This window comes from Pecten maximus, chromosome 4 (assembly GCF_902652985.1).
Source record: "Pecten maximus chromosome 4, xPecMax1.1, whole genome shotgun sequence".
Taxonomy (NCBI): Eukaryota; Metazoa; Mollusca; class Bivalvia; order Pectinida; family Pectinidae; genus Pecten; species Pecten maximus.
This window is the reverse complement of record NC_047018.1, coordinates 15,809,716-15,830,292: the sequence shown is the minus strand read 5'-3', so window position 1 is coordinate 15,830,292 and position 20,577 is coordinate 15,809,716. Positions and strand designations below refer to the sequence as shown.

The window sequence follows — 20,577 nt, the reverse complement described above, 5'->3', positions numbered from 1 at the left end:
ATCACCCATCAATCATTGTTCCCCGAACGGTCAGTATCATCCCTCCCTGTATCAAAAGTGACAAATTTCCCCAGACTGGTCAGTATCAGTATCATCCCTCCCTGTATCTTAAGTGACAAATTTACCCAGACTGGTCAGTATCACCCATCCCTTTGTAGTAGGAGTGGAAATGCACGGCAAGACCGGGGTTCGAACCCGGGACCTCCGAACACTAGCCGGATGCTCTACCGATTGAGCTACCTGGTCGCCGATGATCGACCCAGTCCAGTTCAGCTACACCTGTACCCCAACCGGTCAGTATCATCCCTCCCTGTTATAAAGTTATCAAAGATTTAAATTTACCCAGATTGGTCAGTCATAATCGCCCGTCCCTGTATCAAAGTGACAAATTTCCCCAGACCGGTCAGTATCAGTATCATCCCTCCCTGTATCAAAGTGACAAATTCCCCCAGACTGGTCAGTATCATCCCTCCCTGTATCAAAGTGACAAATTTCCCCAGACTGGTCAATATCACCCATCAATCATTGTTCTCCGAACGGTCAGTATCATCCCTCCCTGTATCAAAAGTGACAAATTTCCCCAGACCGGTCAGTATCAGTATCATCCCTCCCTGTATCAAAGTGACAAAGTTACAGGTACAAAGGTAAAATACAGTTAAGAATGGTGGGGAAAAATACTGGTAAAAAAACATAGGAAAGTATATAAGGAAATAATTACAGGTAAACAGGTAAAATGCATGTTCGGAAATAGTTACAGGAATACAGGTAAAAATACAGGTATGTATGTTAGGAATTAATTAGTTATACATGTAAAAATACAGCTATACACATGTTAAGAAATAATTACAGGTATACAGGTAAAATACAAGTATGTATGTTCGGAAATAATTAGTGATACATGTAAGAATACAGCTACACTTGTTAGGATATAATTACAGGTATACAGGTAATTACAGGTATGGCAGGTGAAAATAGGATCTAATTACAGGTATACAGGTAATTACAGGTATGGCAAGTAAAATGAGGATCTAATTACAGGTATACAGGTAAATGATGTTCGGAACTCATACCCGGTAATAAGTATACAGGCAAGTTATGTTAGGAACTAATTTCAGGTATACAGGTAAAAATATTTATTGCCCTAGTTGTATATGTGAGACATGAATGTAAACGTGTTAATGTATTTTACACTAATTGTTAATCAAATTACATTAACTTATATCAATCACTCTGGTTGGCCTGGATTGAACCATGTGAGGGACTTAATTGGTGTGGGAGGAGGAAACCAGAGTACTGTGGAAAAAAATTGACAAGGTTGGGCCTGTGAACCCATACCATTTTACCAAGAGGAACCTGACATGACAATGGTGAACAAATATCCATAAGTCCTCCCCCCCCCCCCCCCAAAAAAAAATAACAATAAAATAAAAATAATTGTAATAATTTCAAATATACCAGAAAAATACCATGCTCTTTATTTTCTCTTTAATGAAAAGGAAATTTGAGCTATTGTTAAAACATTGGACAATATTGACAACTTAAAGTCGACAAAAGTGTCAAATACTTTTCCAATACAACATAAGCTGCTGTAGTTAACAATGTAATTCTATCAAACAAACATGTATGATGTTTTCCCAGTAAAATTAACACAGCTAAACCTTATAAGTTGGGATATTATTGTTAAGATAAAAATTCTGAAAAAATTATTTTCATTACATCAAATCATCTTTATCTTGGTTAATTGAATGCTAATTAGTTCTAATGTACAAGAACTAATGTACAATGTACAACAATTATTAAGTACATAACAACCTCGTGTACACATTAACAAAGGCACAGGTAAACAACAGCTTAACATCTCATCAACTAACCTTTATCTATAGCTCCATGTTAAAACATTTACCCTTAAACAACCAGCACACAGAGAAGTAAAAATACCTACATAAATACATCTGTTAGTGTATACCAAAGATAAGCTGGATGTACTCCATCAGTTACATCTGATACTAACTATAGCCAGGTACTCGGTCAGTCTCGTCTTGTACTAACTATAGGTAAAAGGTACTCGGTCAGTCTCATCTGATACTAACTATAGGTAAAAGGTACTCGGTCAGTCTCATCTGATACTAACTAAAGGTAAAAGGTACTCGGTGAGTCTCATCTGATACTAACTATAGGTAAAAGGTACTCGGTCAGTCTCGTCTTGTACTAACTATAGGTAAAAGGTACTCGGTCAGTCTCGTCTTGTACTAACAATAGGTATAAGGTACTCGGTCAGTCTCATCTTGTTCTAACTATAGGTAAAAGGTACTCGGTCAGTCTCATCTGATACTAACAATAGGTAAAAGGTACTTGGTCAGTCTTATCTGATACTAAATATAGGTAAAAGGTACTCGGTCAGTCTTATCTGATACTAACTATAGGTAAAAGGTACTCGGTCAGTCTCGTCTGATACTAAATATAGGTAAAAGGTACTCGGTCAGTCTTATCAGATACTAACTATAGGTAAAAGGTACTCGGTCAGTCTTATCTGATACTAACTATAGGTAAAAAGTACTCGGTCAGTCTCGTCTGATACTAACTATAGGTAAAAGGTACTCGGTCAGACTCATCTGATACTAACTATAGGTAAAAAGTACTCGGTCAGTCTTGTCTGTTATATTACCTAAGATAGGTAAAAGGTACTCGGTCTGTAGCGTGTCTTACCTAAGATAGGTGAAATGTATTCAGTCTTGTCTGGTATTAAAGATAAGTAAAAGGTACTCGGTCTTAAAAGATACTCGTTCTCGTCTGTTACTAAAGAGTATAGGTACAAGATACTCATTCTCATCTGTTACTAAAGAGTATAGGTACAAGGTACTAATTCTTGTTTGTTACTAAAGATAAGCTGGAGGTACTCTGTCAGCCTCATCCAGGCTATGACACACTGACTGGTAACACATAAAATCTTTACAAGGGTTCAGGCAAATCTTAATTTTCTTTGGATGGCAGCATAGGTAAAAACAAATCTGAAAAACTACCTGACACACACAACCAGCTGTAACTACAATAATGGCCACAAAGTAGAACCAGTCACTCTTATTAGATGTGAAGTATGTCCAGGACACGAGCATGGAAAAATTCTCTAAGTAAAACACAAAATAGTAAATGAGGATTCTGAATCTCGTATGCCCATCACGTGTATTTATAAAACAAAAAATTAACACATAACCTATCACAATGTTGAATATAATCTCGTCTCGACGATTCTTATAAAATTCAGTTTTCTGGAAAAACAGCCATGTGGTCATACAGAGCCAATGAACACCTGCTGCAATTAAGACTAAATAACCAAGCTGTGATGCAAACAGTGCTATAATAACAACACGAGGTCCGACCTCGCAGGCTCGCCACAGGAAGTAACCGACAGCTCCCCCGACGTTTTTCATAAGGTCAGCGGTGTAACTGTCTGTAGGCGTCTCGTGAGAATGCATAGCACGGAGAGCTCGGTGATAGGAGACAAGGGACCAGGATAGACCAATCCAAGATCCAAACATGGCCACAGGACGCACGTACACTGTAATAGATCAAAGTCTCTGGTTACACAAATCTCTCCTCTTCTAAAGACTATTCGAAATGAATATATATATATTTTTCTTTTTCCATTCAACGGTTTCATCATTGAAGAAAATCACTGAAACTGCTAATTCAATTAAGAAAACAAGGCCTGCTACACACCATTTAAACCATACAGCAATTAATTCTATTTAAATTATCAATACTTTTAATACTTTGCTGGTATTCAACTTGATATTTATAAAGGATGCTAGGAACAAGAGGCCCAGTGGGCCTGCATCACTCACCTGGATATTTCAGTAATGGTATGGCAAAATACTCTAATTTAAGATATTTCAAATATTTTCCTACTTTTGAACCTCTTCCAACATGGTTCAAAATACAGATAAAGCAAATCCTTTTATTCGTGAAAAAGTATTTTAATGTTTGTTCTTTTTTTTTCTTTTCTTTTTTTGCTTTATTTCCCCTTTTGGGCCCCTTTTCGTCTGCCCCATGAGTTCCACTTTCTTCTTTTATACAACATTAGATTTCATTTGGATAATAATGATTCAGACAATATTTCATCGAAATGAATTCAGTTGTTCAGAACTAGTAGGGATTTATTGGATTAACCTAAATTTCCAGTATGTGGCCCTGCCCCAAATGGAGCCACACCCTCTATTTATACAACATTGTATCTCCTTTGCCTAATAATGCTCAGAACAAAATTTCATCGGAAACAATTTAGGCATTCAGGACTAGTAGGGATTTAAAAGACTTACCTCAATTTCCCTGCCTCTTCAGCTTGAATGGAGCCACACCTTCCATTTATACAGAATAAGATCTCATTTGCCCAATTATGCTCCAGACCAAATTTCAACAAAATCCATTCAGGTGTTCACGACTAGTAGGGATTCAAAGGACTTACCTCAATTTCCTCCGGCCCCAGGGAAGCCATACCCTCTAATTATACAATTTAAGATATCCTTTGCCCAATAATGAACCACACCCTCTGTTTACACAAAGTTTGATCTCCTTTCCCCAATTATGCTTCAGACCTAATTTCATCAAAATCCATTCAGGCGTTCAGGACTAGTAGGGATTTAAAGGAAATGTTGACGACGGACGCCTCACCATGGCATGTATAAGCTCACCAGTCCTTCGAACCAGGTTAGCTAAAAACTACAAATGGAAAATGAAGAGGTTGCTCATCATGTCCATTCCGTGTTTGAAATCACAACATATATTAAACTTTCTCAATTTCATTCAACTTTTATTAAACCAAAAGATGATTTGCTGTCAGTGATTGTGATAATTTCAACTGTATTTAAAAAGTTATATTCTAATCCACCACAGGTTTACGTGATAACGATATCACCATTCCTTACCCATCAATGGTGGTCTTTCCATTTTGCAATACCTGCATGGTAACTATTTTTTGGTAGCATCTGGTAATTAATTGATTCTAATGATTTTTAAAATCTGGAAGTTGATCATAGAGTTTTACAAGTTCTTTGACCAACATTACAAATTGAAATTGTATCTTTTTTTTTTAAACAAAAGGCCCATGGGCTTAATTGTCCTCTGAATTTAAAGACTATAGTTCTAAAGAGTAGTATACATGTATATATTTAGTAGCAAAAATAAAGGTACTGTTGGCCATGTGCATCTTGGATGACTCGAAAAATAATAATGCTTAGTCAGGGCTATATCAGGATCATTTCAGGTAAGTATGAGCTGAATCCCATTGGTGGAACTTAAGAAGAAGTAAGAAATGTGAAAAATGTTCACACACTGGACAACGACAGTCTTCTGGTCAGATAATCCAAAAACAGAAATATATAATTAGCTGGGTCTAACTTATGAAGAACACATTAGCCCAGGCCTTACTTGTGAAGAACACATTAGCCCAGGCCTTACTTGTGAAGAACACATTAGCCCAGGCCTTACTTGTGAAGAACACATTAGCCCAGGCCTTACTTGTGAAGAACACATTAGCCCAGGCCTTACTTGTAAAGAACAGAGGACTGTTATGTTTATCCTCTGTCAGGATGATGTACAGCTGGATGATGAGCTGAGGTGCTGACTCCAGAAAGCTCTCCAGCATCCGTATCAAGCTTGCATCATTGTCTTCATACAACATCTGCTTGTAGTGGTGGTCCTTCTTTTTCTTCTTGTCATCATCATCCTGATTCTTTGTCCACGACTTACACCCATGGTAGATGTACTCCACATGTCTGAAATGATAAACCACAACAAGGTCAGATGATAGGTTACAAAATTGACCAATCCGAATTCTAACAAAACATTATCAGAGGTAAAGAGGTTTGTTCTCCGATTCTTGGTATTTAAGTGTGCTTCACATAAATATTCAAAAGTGTAAAGATGATTTGCCCTGAGAAATCACTCTTCCTTCTATGTCTGTATATTTGTATAAGGTCATGTGTACATGTACCCAGACAACAGTTAATTATAATGTGTTTACATCCAAATGTCCATTGTGTTGATGATACACATGTGATAAATGGCCTTCTACTGATTACTGATGAATATCATGTTTTATATAATGTATATATATATATTTTGGACATACTGGTATTTCATCTGATCATTTCCTAATTAAAAATCATTCCCTATAAGCGCCTCTCAGACCTACGAGTATTTATCTATGTACACAAAAGTATACAAAATTTAATAGCAAGGTATTGTAATGATATACTACAATGTTGTTTTGTGATGTATAATGATATTCTACAGGTATATATTAGATGTCAGGAACATATAACACCAATAAAGGAGAGCCTACAGCGGAGTCACCACATGGAGCCCTATATTGTCAGATCTCACAATGATCACACATTCTACAGGTGTATATACCTGGAGCTCTCCCGTTACAGCATCTCTACCCAACCGTGATACAGGTATATGACTTCTGCTTCGTCATACAGAGACGCATTAACTTATCATTATTCTCCTAGAACGCGTTCTGGTTTACGGTATCATCACTGTTTTTACTACAATGTATATACACGTATATACCTATCTATACAAATATATAATTAACAACTAACATATACTTATATACCTTAATTAAGTAAATTGTCAGAGATATATTTTCAGGTTGTTAAGTTTTTAAGTAAGAGTACAACAGTTCAAAGATCAAGAAAGAATACTTAACATTGTATATCAGGTCAGATGGAATGGGGATGAAACACAAATTGTCTATCTTACATATGTTGAGAGGAAATATAGGTCACTGTGACCTACGTAACTAAGCCTGCACAGTGATGTAACATGTCTGAGGGTCACTGTGATCTACTTTTACACAGTTGTGTAAAAAGCTTATAAAGATCAACATTACCTATTTTTACACAGTGGTTTATTTAGTACACTGGAAGATAACTGTGACCTACTTTCACACAGTGGTGTGTAGAATTGCTGAAGGTCACTGTACATGTGACCTATTCTAAAACAGCTGTGTAGTGTGCCAAAAGGGGAACTCATAAATTATTATTACACATTTGATGACAAATTTAATCTAGTGTTACTAGTTTCTAGTTAAAATATCCAGAATGTTTGTGTTCAGTACTTTATAAAAAAAGAACACACAACTTCCATATAATTTTTAATAAAAAAAAATATGTACCGATCAACATTTATTACCCTGAATTTTATCTAGATACACAAGCTTTATTGTTATAAACCAATTATAATTGTGTGATTAGTTATATGCATTCAATCATCATCAAATATAAAACCAGAAACAGAATCCCATTACTACTGTAGTGACATGTTATATAATTTACAGGTAAACATTTAACGCATGATTTTCTTTGACCATTGTTAACATTTAATTTCCACTGACACTTCTCATCCTTACAATGTCCGATACTGATATAAATATAGAGTATTAAAATGTGATGACTAACTAAGGCGGGATTGGAATCTATTTTCTGTGGGCGTTAAATTTCTTCAAATAAACCTCAGCAATTTATACTGAATACATCTTAAAATTGTATGAACAGTACAAAGATTTCTTTTTTATCAAATCACAGATCTACATAAGATTTGTTTAGAATCATAGAGGTGTGATAATTACACAAACCTGACTGATGTAAATATTACTAGGCCAGGAATACACAGTAAAATACAATATAAGCACAATGGTTCTAATTCAGGACAGATTCTATCAGTGAACTGGTGACCAGTAAAATGTCTTCAACTTGTTAATTTAATTGATATAATATTATTTTACTGTACAGTTAATGTATCTAAAATTCTAAGAAAAATTAAAATTTCTTTTTCAAGAAAATCAATATAATTGGATCCTAGACTTGTGTAAAATTGCATCAAAATATTAATAAATAAAAGTCCTTATTAGTTTGTGTCAAATACATGCATAACAAATTCAGAAACTGATATAGATAAACCGTTATAAAAGTTTCACATTTAAATGGTATACATGCCTACATCAATTCCAGAATGGACTGATCATTGTATTGTAAAATTACTGTACTATAATATCACTGTATTGTAATATCACTTTACTGTAATATCACTGTACTGTTATATCACTTTACTGTAATATCACTGTACTGTTATATCACTGTACTGTTATATCACTGTACTGTAATATCACTGTACTGTTATATCACTGTACTGTAATATCACTGTACTGTAATATCACTTTACTGTAATATCACTGTACTGTAATTTCACTGTACTGTAATATCACTGTATTGTAATATCACTGTATTGTAATATCACTGTACTGTTATATCACATACTGTAATATCACGGTACTGTAATATCACTGTACTGTAATATCACTGTATTGTAATATCACTGTACTGTAATATCACTGTACTGTTATATCACTGTACTGTAATATCACTGTACTGTAATATCAATGTATTGTAATATCACTTTACTGTAATATCACTGTACTGTAATATCACTGTATTGTAATATCACTGTATTGTAATATCACTGTATTGTAATATCACATACTGTAATATCACTGTACTGTAATATCAATGTATTGTAATATCACTGTGTTGTAATATCACATACTGTAATATCACGGTACTGTAATATCACTGTACTGTAATATCACTGTACTGTAATATCACTGTACTGTCATATCACTGTATTGTAATATCACTGTATTGTAATATCACTATACTGTTATATCACTGTACTGTAATATCACTGTACTGTAATATCACTGTATTGTAATATCACTGTATTAAATCACTGTATTGTAATATCACTGTACTGTAATATCACTGTATTGTAATATCATTGTACTGTAATATCACTGTACTGTAATATCACTGTATTGTAATATCACTGTATTGTAATATCACTGTACTGTAATATCACTGTATTGTAATATCACTGTACTATAATATCACTGTATTGTAATATCACTGTATTGTAATATCACTGTATTAAATCACTGTACTGTAATATCACTGTATTGTAATATCACTGTATTGTAATATCACTGCACTGTAATATCACTGTATTGTAATATCACTGTACTGTTATATCACATACTGTAATATCACGGTACTATAATATTACTGAATTGTAATATCACTGTACTGTAATATCACTGTACTGTAATACCACTGTATTGTAATATCACTGTACTCTATATCACTTTACTGTAATATCACTTTACTGTAATATCACTGTACTGTAATATCACTGTACTGTAATATCACTGTATTGTAATATCACTGTATTATATAATATCACATACTGTAATATTACTGTATTGTAATATCACAGTACTGTAATATCACATACTGTAATATCACGGTACTGTAATATCACTGTACTGTAATATCACTGTACTGTAATATCACTGTACTGTAATATCACTGTAACGTAATATCATTGTAACGTAATATCACTGTAATGTTGTTATAGTGTATCATATTATCAAATTATCAAGTCAATTAGGTACACTTTTTTTTTTTTAAAGAAAATCAGTGACAATTGTATATCACAACTCTAGCTGGGAAGGCACAGTAACTGTATATCACAACTCTAGCTGGGAAGGCACAGTAACTGTGTCTCTCCTGACAATCTCTGAGGATGTAACAATTTGTTATGTAAATTCTGCATGGAATGTGCCAACCTTATGAAAATAAAATCCCTCCCAAAGCCCAAGTAATCCTCACTGCTGTAGGCCAATCAATATCATACAGTCCGAAGCAGCTCACAGGAACACATGTACAATGACAGGAGTATAACACAACACATAAAGGAGAACAACTCACAGGAACACAATGACAGGAGTATAACACATACAGGAGAACAACTCACAGGAACACAATGACAGTATAACACAACACATACAGGAGAACAACTCACAGGAACACAATGACAGTATAACACAACACATACAGGAGAGCAACTCACAGGAACACAATGACAGGAGTATAACACAACACATACAGGAGAACAACTCACAGGAACACAATGACAGTATAACACATACAGGAGAACAACTCACAGGAACACAATGACTGGAGTATAACACATACAGGAGAACAACTTACAGGAACACAATGACTGGAGTATAACACATACAGGAGAACAACTCACAAGAACACAATGACAGGAGTATACCACATACAGGAGAACAACTTACAGGAACACAATGACTGGAGTATAACACAACACATACAGGAGAACAACTCACAGGAACACAATGACAGGAGTATAACACAACACATACAGGAGAACAGCTCACAGGAACACAATGACAGGAGTATAATACAACACATACTGGAGAACAACTCACAGGAACACAATGACAGTATAACACATACAGGAGAACAACTCACAGGAACACAATGTCAGGAGTATAACACATACAGGAGAACAACTCACAGGAACACAATGTCAGGAGTATAACACAACACATACAGGAGAACAACTCACAGGAACACCATGACAGGAGTATAACACAACACATACAGGAGAACAACTCACAGGAACACAATGTCAGGAGTACAACACAACACATACAGGAGAACAACTCACAGGAACACCATGACAGGAGTATAACACGTCACATACAGGAGAACAACTCACAGGAACATAATGACAGGAGTATACCACATACAGAACAACTCACAGGAACACAATGACTGGAGTATAACACAACACATACAGGAGAACGACTCACAGGAACACAATGACAGTATAACACAACACATACAGGAGAACAACTCACAGGAACACAATGACAGGAGTATAACACAACACATACAGGAGAACAACTCACAGGAACACAATGACAGTATAACACAACACATACAGGAGAACAACTCACAGGAACACAATGACAGGAGTATAACACAACACATACAGGAGAACGACTCACAGGAACACAATGACAGTATAACACAACACATACAGGAGAACAACTCACAGGAACACAATGACAGTATAACACAACACATACAGGAGAACAACTCACAGGAACACAATGACAGGAGTATTACACAACACATACAGGAGAACGACTCACAGGAACACAATGACAGTATAACACAACACATACAGGAGAACAACTCACAGGAACACAATGACAGGAGTATAACACAACACATACAGGAGAACGACTCAAAGGAACACAATGACAGTATAACCCAACACATACAGGAGAACAACTCACAGGAACACAATGACAGGAGTATAACACAACACATACAGGAGAACAACTCACAGGAACACAATGACAGGAGTATAACACAACACATACAGGAGAACAGCTCACAGGAACACAATGACAGGAGTATAACACAACACATACAGGAGAACAGCTCACAGGAACACAATGACAGTATAACACATACAGGAGAACAGCTCACAGGAACACAATGACAGGAGTATAACACAACACATACAGGAGAACAACTTACAGGAACACAATGACAGTATAACACAACACATACAGGAGAACAACTTACAGGAACACAATGACAGTATAACACAACACATACAGGAGAACAACTCACAGGAACACAATGACAGTATAACACAACACATACAGGAGAACAACTCACAGGAACACAATGACAGTATAACACAACACATACCGGAGAACATCTCACAGGAACACAATGACAGGAGTATAACACAACACATACAGGAGAACAACTCACAGGAACACAATGACAGGAGTATAACACAACACATACTGGAGAACAACTCACAGGAACACAATGACAGGAGTATAACACAACACATACAGGAGAACAACTCACAGGAACACAATGACAGGAGTATAACACATACAGGAGAACAACTCACAGGAACATAATGACAGGAGTATAACACAACACATACAGGAGAACAACTCACAGGAACACAATGACAGGAGTATAACACAACACATACAGGAGAACAACTCACAGGAACACAATGACAGGAGTATAACACAACACATACAGGAGAACAACTCACAGGAACACAATGACAGGAGTATAACACAACACTTACAGGAGAACAACTCACAGGAACACAATGTCAGGAGTATAGAACAACACATACAGGAGAACAAATTACAGGAACACAATGTCAGGAGTATAACACAACACATACAGGAGAACAACTCACAGGAACACAATGTCAGGAGTATAACACAACACATACAGGAGAACGACTTACAGGAACACAATGACATGAGTATAACACAACACATACAGGAGAACAACTCACAGGAACACAATGACAGTATAACACAACACATACAGGAGATCAACTCACAGGAACACAATGACAGTATAACACAACACATACAGGAGAACAACTTACAGGAACACAATGACAGTATAACACAACACATACAGGAGAACAACTCACAGGAACACAATGACAGTATAACACAACACATACAGGAGAACAACTCAAAGGAACACAATGACAGTATAACACAACACATACAGGAGAACGACTTACAGGAACACAATGACATGAGTATAACACAACACATACAGGAGAACAACTCACAGGAACACAATGTCAGGAGTATAACACATACAGGAGAACAGCTCACAGGAACACAATGACAGTATAACACAATACATACAGGAGAACAACTCAAAGGAACACAATGACAGTATAACACAACACATACAGGAGAACAACTCAAAGGAACACAATGACAGTATAACACAACACATACAGGAGAACAACTCACAGGAACACAATGACGGTATAACACAACACATACAGGAGAACAACTCACAGGAACACAATGACAGTGTAACACAACACATACAGGAGAACAACTCACAGGAACATAATGACAGGAGTATAACACAACACATACAGGAGAACAACTCACAGGAACACAATGACTGGAGTATAACACAACACATACTGGAGAATAACTCACAGGAACACAATGACAGGAGTATAACACAACACATACAGGAGAACAACTCACAGGAACACAATGACAGGAGTATACCACATACAGGAGAACAACTCACAGGAACACAATGACAGTATAACACAACACATACAGGAGAACAACTTACAGGAACACAATGACAGTATAACACATACAGGAGAACAGCTCACAGGAACACAATGACAGGAGTATAACACAACACATACAGGAGAACAACTTACAGGAACACAATGACAGGAGTATAACACAACACAGGAGAATGACTCACAGGAACACAATGACAGTATAACACAACACATACAGGAGAACAACCCACAGGAACACAATGACAGGAGTATAACACAACACATACAGGAGAACAACTCACAGGAACACAATGACAGGAGTATAACACAACACTTACAGGAGAACAACTCACAGGAACACAATGTCAGGATTATAGAACAACACATACAGGAGAACAAATTACAGGAACACAATGTCAGGAGTATAACACAACACATACAGGAGAACGACTTACAGGAACACAATGACATGAGTATAACACAACACATACAGGAGAACAACTCACAGGAACACAATGTCAGGAGTATAACACATACAGGAGAACAACTCACAGGAACACAATGACAGTATAACACAACACATACAGGAGATCAACTCACAGGAACACAATGACAGTATAACACAACACATACAGGAGAACAACTTACAGGAACACAATGACAGTATAACACAACACATACAGGAGAACAACTCACAGGAACACAATGACAGTATAACACAACACATACAGGAGAACAACTCAAAGGAACACAATGACAGTATAACACAACACATACAGGAGAACGACTTACAGGAACACAATGACATGAGTATAACACAACACATACAGGAGAACAACTCACAGGAACACAATGTCAGGAGTATAACACATACAGGAGAACAGCTCACAGGAACACAATGACAGTATAACACAATACATACAGGAGAACAACTCAAAGGAACACAATGACAGTATAACACAACACATACAGGAGAACAACTCAAAGGAACACAATGACAGTATAACACAACACATACAGGAGAACAACTCACAGGAACACAATGACAGTATAACACAACACATACAGGAGAACAACTCACAGGAACACAATGTCATAATTATAACACAACACATACAGAAGAACAACTTACAGGAACATAATGAGGGTTCAAACCTCAGCTTTATTAATGTGACATGTACAGTACAGTACTAAACCTTTTACTGAATTTATATGTCTTTAAGTAATAAACTCAGCACTGAAAACTGTAAGTGTCAGGATTGATGATAATCACCTCAAGTTTATTTTGAAAATTAGATTTTACAGCCAGGTACTTGACAGGGACGGGTAATCAAAACTATTATTTGTATTCTTCTTCTTTCTTTGATGGTAAGTGACATGTCTACAAATAGTGTTTATATACATTTGTATACATCATTTGTATATATGTGTAGTGTAGCTAGCCATACCCACAAACATGTGTTCATAACATACGTCTACTGTAGGGGAAGGATTGATTTTCTATCACCCTGAACTAAAGAATTCTTTGTAAAATGAGATATTCATTTATTCATAGCTCCTCAGAACTTAGTGATTACAGTCGGGATTAAGTGGTGATTCAAATCTTTGTTTTGTTCAAGTACCAGTAAAGACCAAGAACCACCTCCCTGGAAACAAGAAAATCATTAACAGTGAACATATGATACATGTATTACCTTTTAGAAATAATTGATTATACCTACACTATACAGATCTGTTAACTATACTGAGATTCAACAGTTAAGGAGGGGGGGGGGGGGGGGGGGGGGGGGGGGGGGGGGGGGGGGGAGGGAGGGAGAGACACTTTTTGGAGGCCTTTACCTGGGATATTCCTGGACATTTGTGAGATCATCCAATAATTTCAAGGTTTTTGTCAATCAATATAAGCTTCTAATCAGATTTGCCAGTATAAAGTGGACTGGTCAATTGCTGGTGGCCAGTTGATAGCTCATTGGGTCAGATTGTCTCTCTACTGTTTGCTGTCTCGGTCTGTTGGTTTACTGCATGTTGTGACATATATATGTCTTTTCAAAACCATATCATTACGGAAATTTCTTCCATATGAACCAAGCTATAGGTAAAGTAAAGACAGCAATACTAATGTTGTCACATCAGGAACTCATCAAATATATATATCAATAGCATGAATTGGAAGTTTCATGGAAATCTGATACAAAATAATAGTAGACAGTGCTGAACATCAAAATTCTATTTTGGTGAATTACATGTAGGTATTTTGTGTGCTGAAAGATCCCTCTATAACCTGTCAACCACGTTTTGTGAGGGGATAACTGATGAATATGTGTGCATTTGTGTTATTATGCCATGTTTTTTTTTCGGTTTGAACTTGATATATCTCTTAATTGGTATCTTTTAGACAACCTAACAGAGTAATTGGTACTAAATGTACAAAGAATACATGCTGGTTGATATCAAGTCAGTAAGTACTAGTGAGTGTAATGTCTGGACATTATAGTATTTATAATATGTTCACCAATGTCTATAGATATTTATCATCACAGGGATAGTCACACATTTGACCTGAGGTTAATTTATAACCTGTAGCTAATACCCTGCATGGTTTTCTACCTAGGTCATCACTTGACCTTAATATTACACATGACAACATTACTAGGATGTTTGTGTGGTGAGGAATACAGTGCAGTAGAAGATATATATGTAGTGTCAGTTTTGCATCTGAGATATGTTTTCTTTACTAAAACATTATTAAAAACAATCCCCTGAAAATAGCAGCTGATTGCTGTCTGAAAACCTTGACAAAATTTTATAATGACATAATTTAGTTAACTATATTTAAATAACAAAATGTCTGTGATATGTTTTACATTTATTTCACCTGAATGGAGTTCATTAAAGAATCTAAACACAGCTTTTGACATGTTTATGAACAACAACATTAACATATTTGATGTTCATTGCTCTGTATTAGTCCTATAATACGTCTGTGCTGCCACAGATTCATATCATGATATATATATATAAAACTTTATTTATTTTACAATAATTCCAAAACAAATTATATCAACATATAGTAATTGCTGTTTTTGAACCAGATGGAGGTATGCATGGAATTTTGCTAGGGGCAAGGGGAGGAATTTGAACCTAGAAACCACCTTGTAGGGCAGGTGAGTCTCCAGGCCTCGTACCTTTTGACAACCAATCAAAGAATATCTATAGGTAAAAGGCAATGCAAACACATAGTAAGACAAACTGAAGTGGAACACATTGTGATGTTTTAGGTGTATTATATTATCAGATATTTACTTAATTGTGTGGAACTGTGTAGTAAATATCCGAAAATAAATATTAATCATCACATGAGCTTTCGAACGTATATTATCATTGTATTTATCTTTTTCCTGAAACAGGCATCCGCTTTATTGGAATACATGTGCACCTACCACATATTTTCTGCTGTATTCAGCAGTGACGCAAAACAGATGAATTTTATTTGGGAATGTTGTTAATAGCGTTTCACTAAAAAATGCATATTTTTTTATGACTGTTGCAGGACAAATAGAAGACATATATATGTTTAGTGTCTTTAAATACAAGCTTTATTATTGTCTCGGGATAGAAAGACTTTCACCAATTTTGACTTTCTTTAAGGTGCCCAAAATACAGTTTATACTTAAAAACATGTACACACTAACCATTAATTAATTCTCCCTTAATTAATATAGTCTGATTGTAAATTGAATCTTACCGCACTGCTGGTCCCATCATGAGAGGGAACGTGAAGAACACGCGACAGAACCATGTACACAAAGACGTGCTCACGATTTCCGGATGTTTTTTCTCACGTCTGTAATCCAGGTAGTACCACTGTATACTCAAACCATTAGATATGACAGCGGGCACAACAGTAAAACTTGCTGTCAGCCAGAATGCCAAGTACCGTCCATGTCGGTAATATTCTTCTGTCAGTACAATGTCAGAAACAAAGTCATAAAGGAAAAATATCGTCGAACATACCGTTATAAAAAGGTCTAGTTTGGTAAATGGATAACGGTACGAGCCATCTGTCTGATCAATCAAATCGGGATCCAGAAAACTGTCTCTCCGGAACACGGTGGCAGAGGGCTGGGTCGGACGGTCTGCATGGCTCGTGTCCTCTCGGGATTTTAACTGTAACGTGTTAACTTGATATCCATTGGCTGTTTGTTTCTGTTCTGATATTAGTTCGGATTTTGTCCGTCGCGTTTGAATTCTCTTTCCACGGCCGTTACAACGTGAATTTGATACGCCACCCGAGAACGAAGCCATTTCGGTGTTTACTTCTCACCTTCTCGGGGTCATATGTGCGTTTGTTGTTGACAGTCGAGCCAGATCGACGCTTGGATTATGCTTAGCAGACCTAGGGGCTTAAAGGGGGTATTGCAATCATTTCTAACATTTTAAATATTGACCCAGGAAGTCGGTAAGTATACAAAGTACTTATTGTAGAAAACAAAGAATAAAGTGTTTCACTTGAATGTAAAACCTCATCCTCCTTGTTTAATAACAATGTTTATTCATGTAAAAGGTAGCGAAATATGATGTAAACACAAAATACAAGAAGACATGCCGAAATACGGCTTGACTTTTTACTCAAATACACTCAAATATACTCAAATACACTCAAATATACTCGATTACACATAAAATATACTCAAATACACATAAAATATATATGATTATATAATACAGGCACATATCATTTATGTTAATTATGATTGATATTTTGGCACTTAAATTATATCATTAAAATTATTACAGATACTAAATGGCAGATGACGTGTGTAGCAAGTGATTAAATATTCTTTAACTCCACAAGTGGTCGTTATACTTGTATGCCTAGTGGTGCAAAATTGGAAAGCATACCTAAGCGGAGTCCAACAAGGATGTGTAATCGGGCCTATACTTTTTCTAACATACATAAATGTATTAAATGGCTTGCCAGAAATGTTGCAATGTGCACCAAGCTATTTACCGTTGACTCCAAACTATACAACCAAAACTTGACACAAGATCTAGAATAACAACTCAGTTTACAGCTCTATATAAAAGATGTGTCAATGGACAGAAAGTTGGTTGATGAAGTTCAATGTTCATAAATGTAAACATTTGGAAGTTGGATCCAGGCAAAAGCAACAAACTATACCCTTATCCAACAAAATACCTCTGACATAGAAAAAAGTGCAAGTGAGAAAGGCCTAGGAGTCATACACCTGTAAAAGGATGGCAGCACCATTTAAACAAAAATATCAAAACAAAAACCCAAAAAACTCCCAAAAGGTTATAAAGACTAAAAGAGGATGTCAGACACCCAAAAACATTTAATTTTAGTCATAATAGCTGACTTCACTTCAAGAATACAAGCTAAAAAATTAGTTTTGCATTATTTTCTTATCGTTTCTGAGAGTCATTCCCCTTAGATCATCTTGTACGTTACTATGTTTTCACCAGGGAATTAAAGGGTTAAAAATAATAGCTCTCAGGGATGATTTAACTGGTTTAGTAGGTTCAAGAAAAAAATATATATTATCATGCTGGTATCAGCTCCATGTATCGGGGAATTGGTGGCCCTAAAAAAGTCTGTTTTATAGAAGTTTGTGAGACTTTACTTCTTCTGTGTAGATGCGATGATCCTTAATTTCTTATTCGATAGATGCACTTCTTAATCCCATTGTTAGAGGTCGTCAGCTCTCTGGTTTGAAGATGGACTAAATCTGGGAGGTAGTCGGCTGGATGTCTCTGAACTGCACAAAGTGGTGATCAAATTTTTGTGTAGGACTTCGTTGATTTTAATTGCTTCCGTTGACTGTCAAATATCTCCCTGGTTAGGCCAGGAACTTTACTGAAGTCTCCCCTGTTAATGGGGAGATAGCTAGAGGTCATATACAGAATTATGTCATATACATACATGTATCACTATAATGGGGAGAGGTCATGTACAGAATTATGTTGTCATATATTTCCATAATGGGGATCGAGAGGTCATGTACAGAATGATGCTCTTTCTGCTGCCTCTCCAAGTTTTCTCAAGGCCGATGACTTGGCCTTTCCCTGCATTCCTAGTTGTTGCAACGACCTGCCCACCGACTGTGCTGGGAACTCTCTGCAACCAACCTCAACTGCAAACATCCACACCTTCCAGCCCTATCTCGACAGTCTGATGTCAGGTCAGCGTATTTCAGGTTCTTCCTCTCATGTGCCTCTTCACAATTCTCCTCCCATGGTACAGTGAGTTCCACTAGGATGAGAATCTTGGACTGTGTCGCCGTGAGAACCATGTCTGGGCGAAGTGTTGTTTCAACAATACCTGGGAACAGAAGTCTCCCATGCATCCAGGTCCACTTTCAACTCTCAGTACCTTCCTCTGTCCAGTAATTATATAATGATGGAATAACTGGTTTCCTCACCTCTGCTGTTTCCCCTTGCTTCATGAAGACCTTTTCCTGACCTACTGCTGTCTTTTGGCGCTTCTTCCTTTCTGCGTCTACTATGATGGCAAGCTCACACAGGACCTTGTCATGACGCCATCCATATATACGTCCCTGTGACAATGCTACTGGACACCCTGATAGGATAGGGACATTGTTCCCCGTTTCCCACACAGTTGAAAACTAGGGTCCTCAGTAAGCCTTACGTCACTGATGAAGATTTGCCGGGGACGGTAGCGTGTCATACACGGCCCTTAACAGGAAAGCCATCCTGTACTGGTCCTTTCTCCACAGTTCCGACCATGATATATAGTTTCCTGTTGGGTAAGTCCCATTTCATCCACGTTCCTTGCTTCCCAAGCTCCACTGCTTTTGCTTTCTGATGGTCCTCTTCTATCCTCCTTACTTCACTCTGAACCATCCTTGTCTTTCTGTAACTGATGCATGTTTCCACTGTTGAAAGTGCTGCATTCCCAGTCCTTGTCTACCAATATAGGTGTTTCCAATAACGTCTCCAGTTCCAACATGCTTTCAGTCTGGTCTACAGATGTTGATGCCGACCACTTCCTTCCTGTTCTGGTTTGGATGCCTGCACCACTGACTCTGGAATCTGCAGAATCTCTCAAGGTCATGACAAGGCGACATTTTGCGACCTTAAATTCCTCGACTATGGATGAAATTGGTACCAGGAGTTGAGTTGATACAGATATATCTCCATAATGAGGAGAGGTCATGTACAGAATTATATTGTCATATTTATCTCCATATTGGGGTGAAGTAGTGAACAAATTTCCTGTCTGCTTGAGGTGAGAACTAGCACCTATTGATATAGATATAATTGATTTTAGGTAGATACTTTAATGAAGGATTGAGCTACTTGGTCACTGAAGATTAGTCAAAACCAATTCTGATGCATGAACCCATTCATTGAGATAATTCATTATTTAGATTTATCCTTGTACAATGCATGCATTATTGATATAGACAGGGTAGTGAGAGGATGTTGGTGGAAGCGGTCATCAAGAATTGTACCCAGACGACAGGGGAGGGACCAACTGGACGGGAAAGGGTG

At 36.8% G+C, this 20,577-nt stretch overlaps 1 protein-coding gene across 2 annotated transcripts; it reads right to left on the bottom strand.

Annotated features, from left to right (window-relative positions):
- Positions 1 to 1,396: 1,396 nt before the first annotated feature.
- Positions 1,397 to 17,466, bottom strand: LOC117325363 (XK-related protein 7-like). Of its 2 annotated transcripts, XM_033881529.1 has the most exons (3): positions 16,787 to 17,464; positions 5,545 to 5,771; positions 1,397 to 3,556 (listed from the first exon to the last, which is right to left on the bottom strand). In XM_033881529.1, the coding sequence occupies exons 1-3, from the start codon at positions 17,344 to 17,346 to the stop codon at positions 2,877 to 2,879; spliced, it is 1,467 nt and encodes a 488-aa protein (XP_033737420.1). In that variant the 5' UTR covers positions 17,347 to 17,464; the 3' UTR covers positions 1,397 to 2,876. The 2 variants fall into 2 exon arrangements, with proteins under 2 accessions (XP_033737420.1, XP_033737421.1); XM_033881530.1 differs by lacking the exon at positions 1,397 to 3,556 and having other exon boundaries at positions 4,791 to 5,771; positions 16,787 to 17,466.
- Between the last annotated feature and the right edge of the window lie 3,111 nt (positions 17,467 to 20,577).

What these genes read in the sequence shown, in the direction of transcription:
- LOC117325363 (XM_033881529.1), bottom strand. Translation starts at nt 17,346, where the DNA reads ATGGCTTCGTTCTCGGGTGGCGTATCAAATTCACGTTGTAACGGCCGT. An exon ending in ATGATGGGACCAGCAGTGCG is followed by an intron (nt 5,772 to 16,786) that starts GTAAGATTCAAT and finishes TTATCATTTCAG; the next exon opens with ACATGTGGAGTACATCTACC. An exon ending in CAGTCCTCTGTTCTTTACAA is followed by an intron (nt 3,557 to 5,544) that starts GTAAGGCCTGGG and finishes GATCTATTACAG; the next exon opens with TGTACGTGCGTCCTGTGGCC.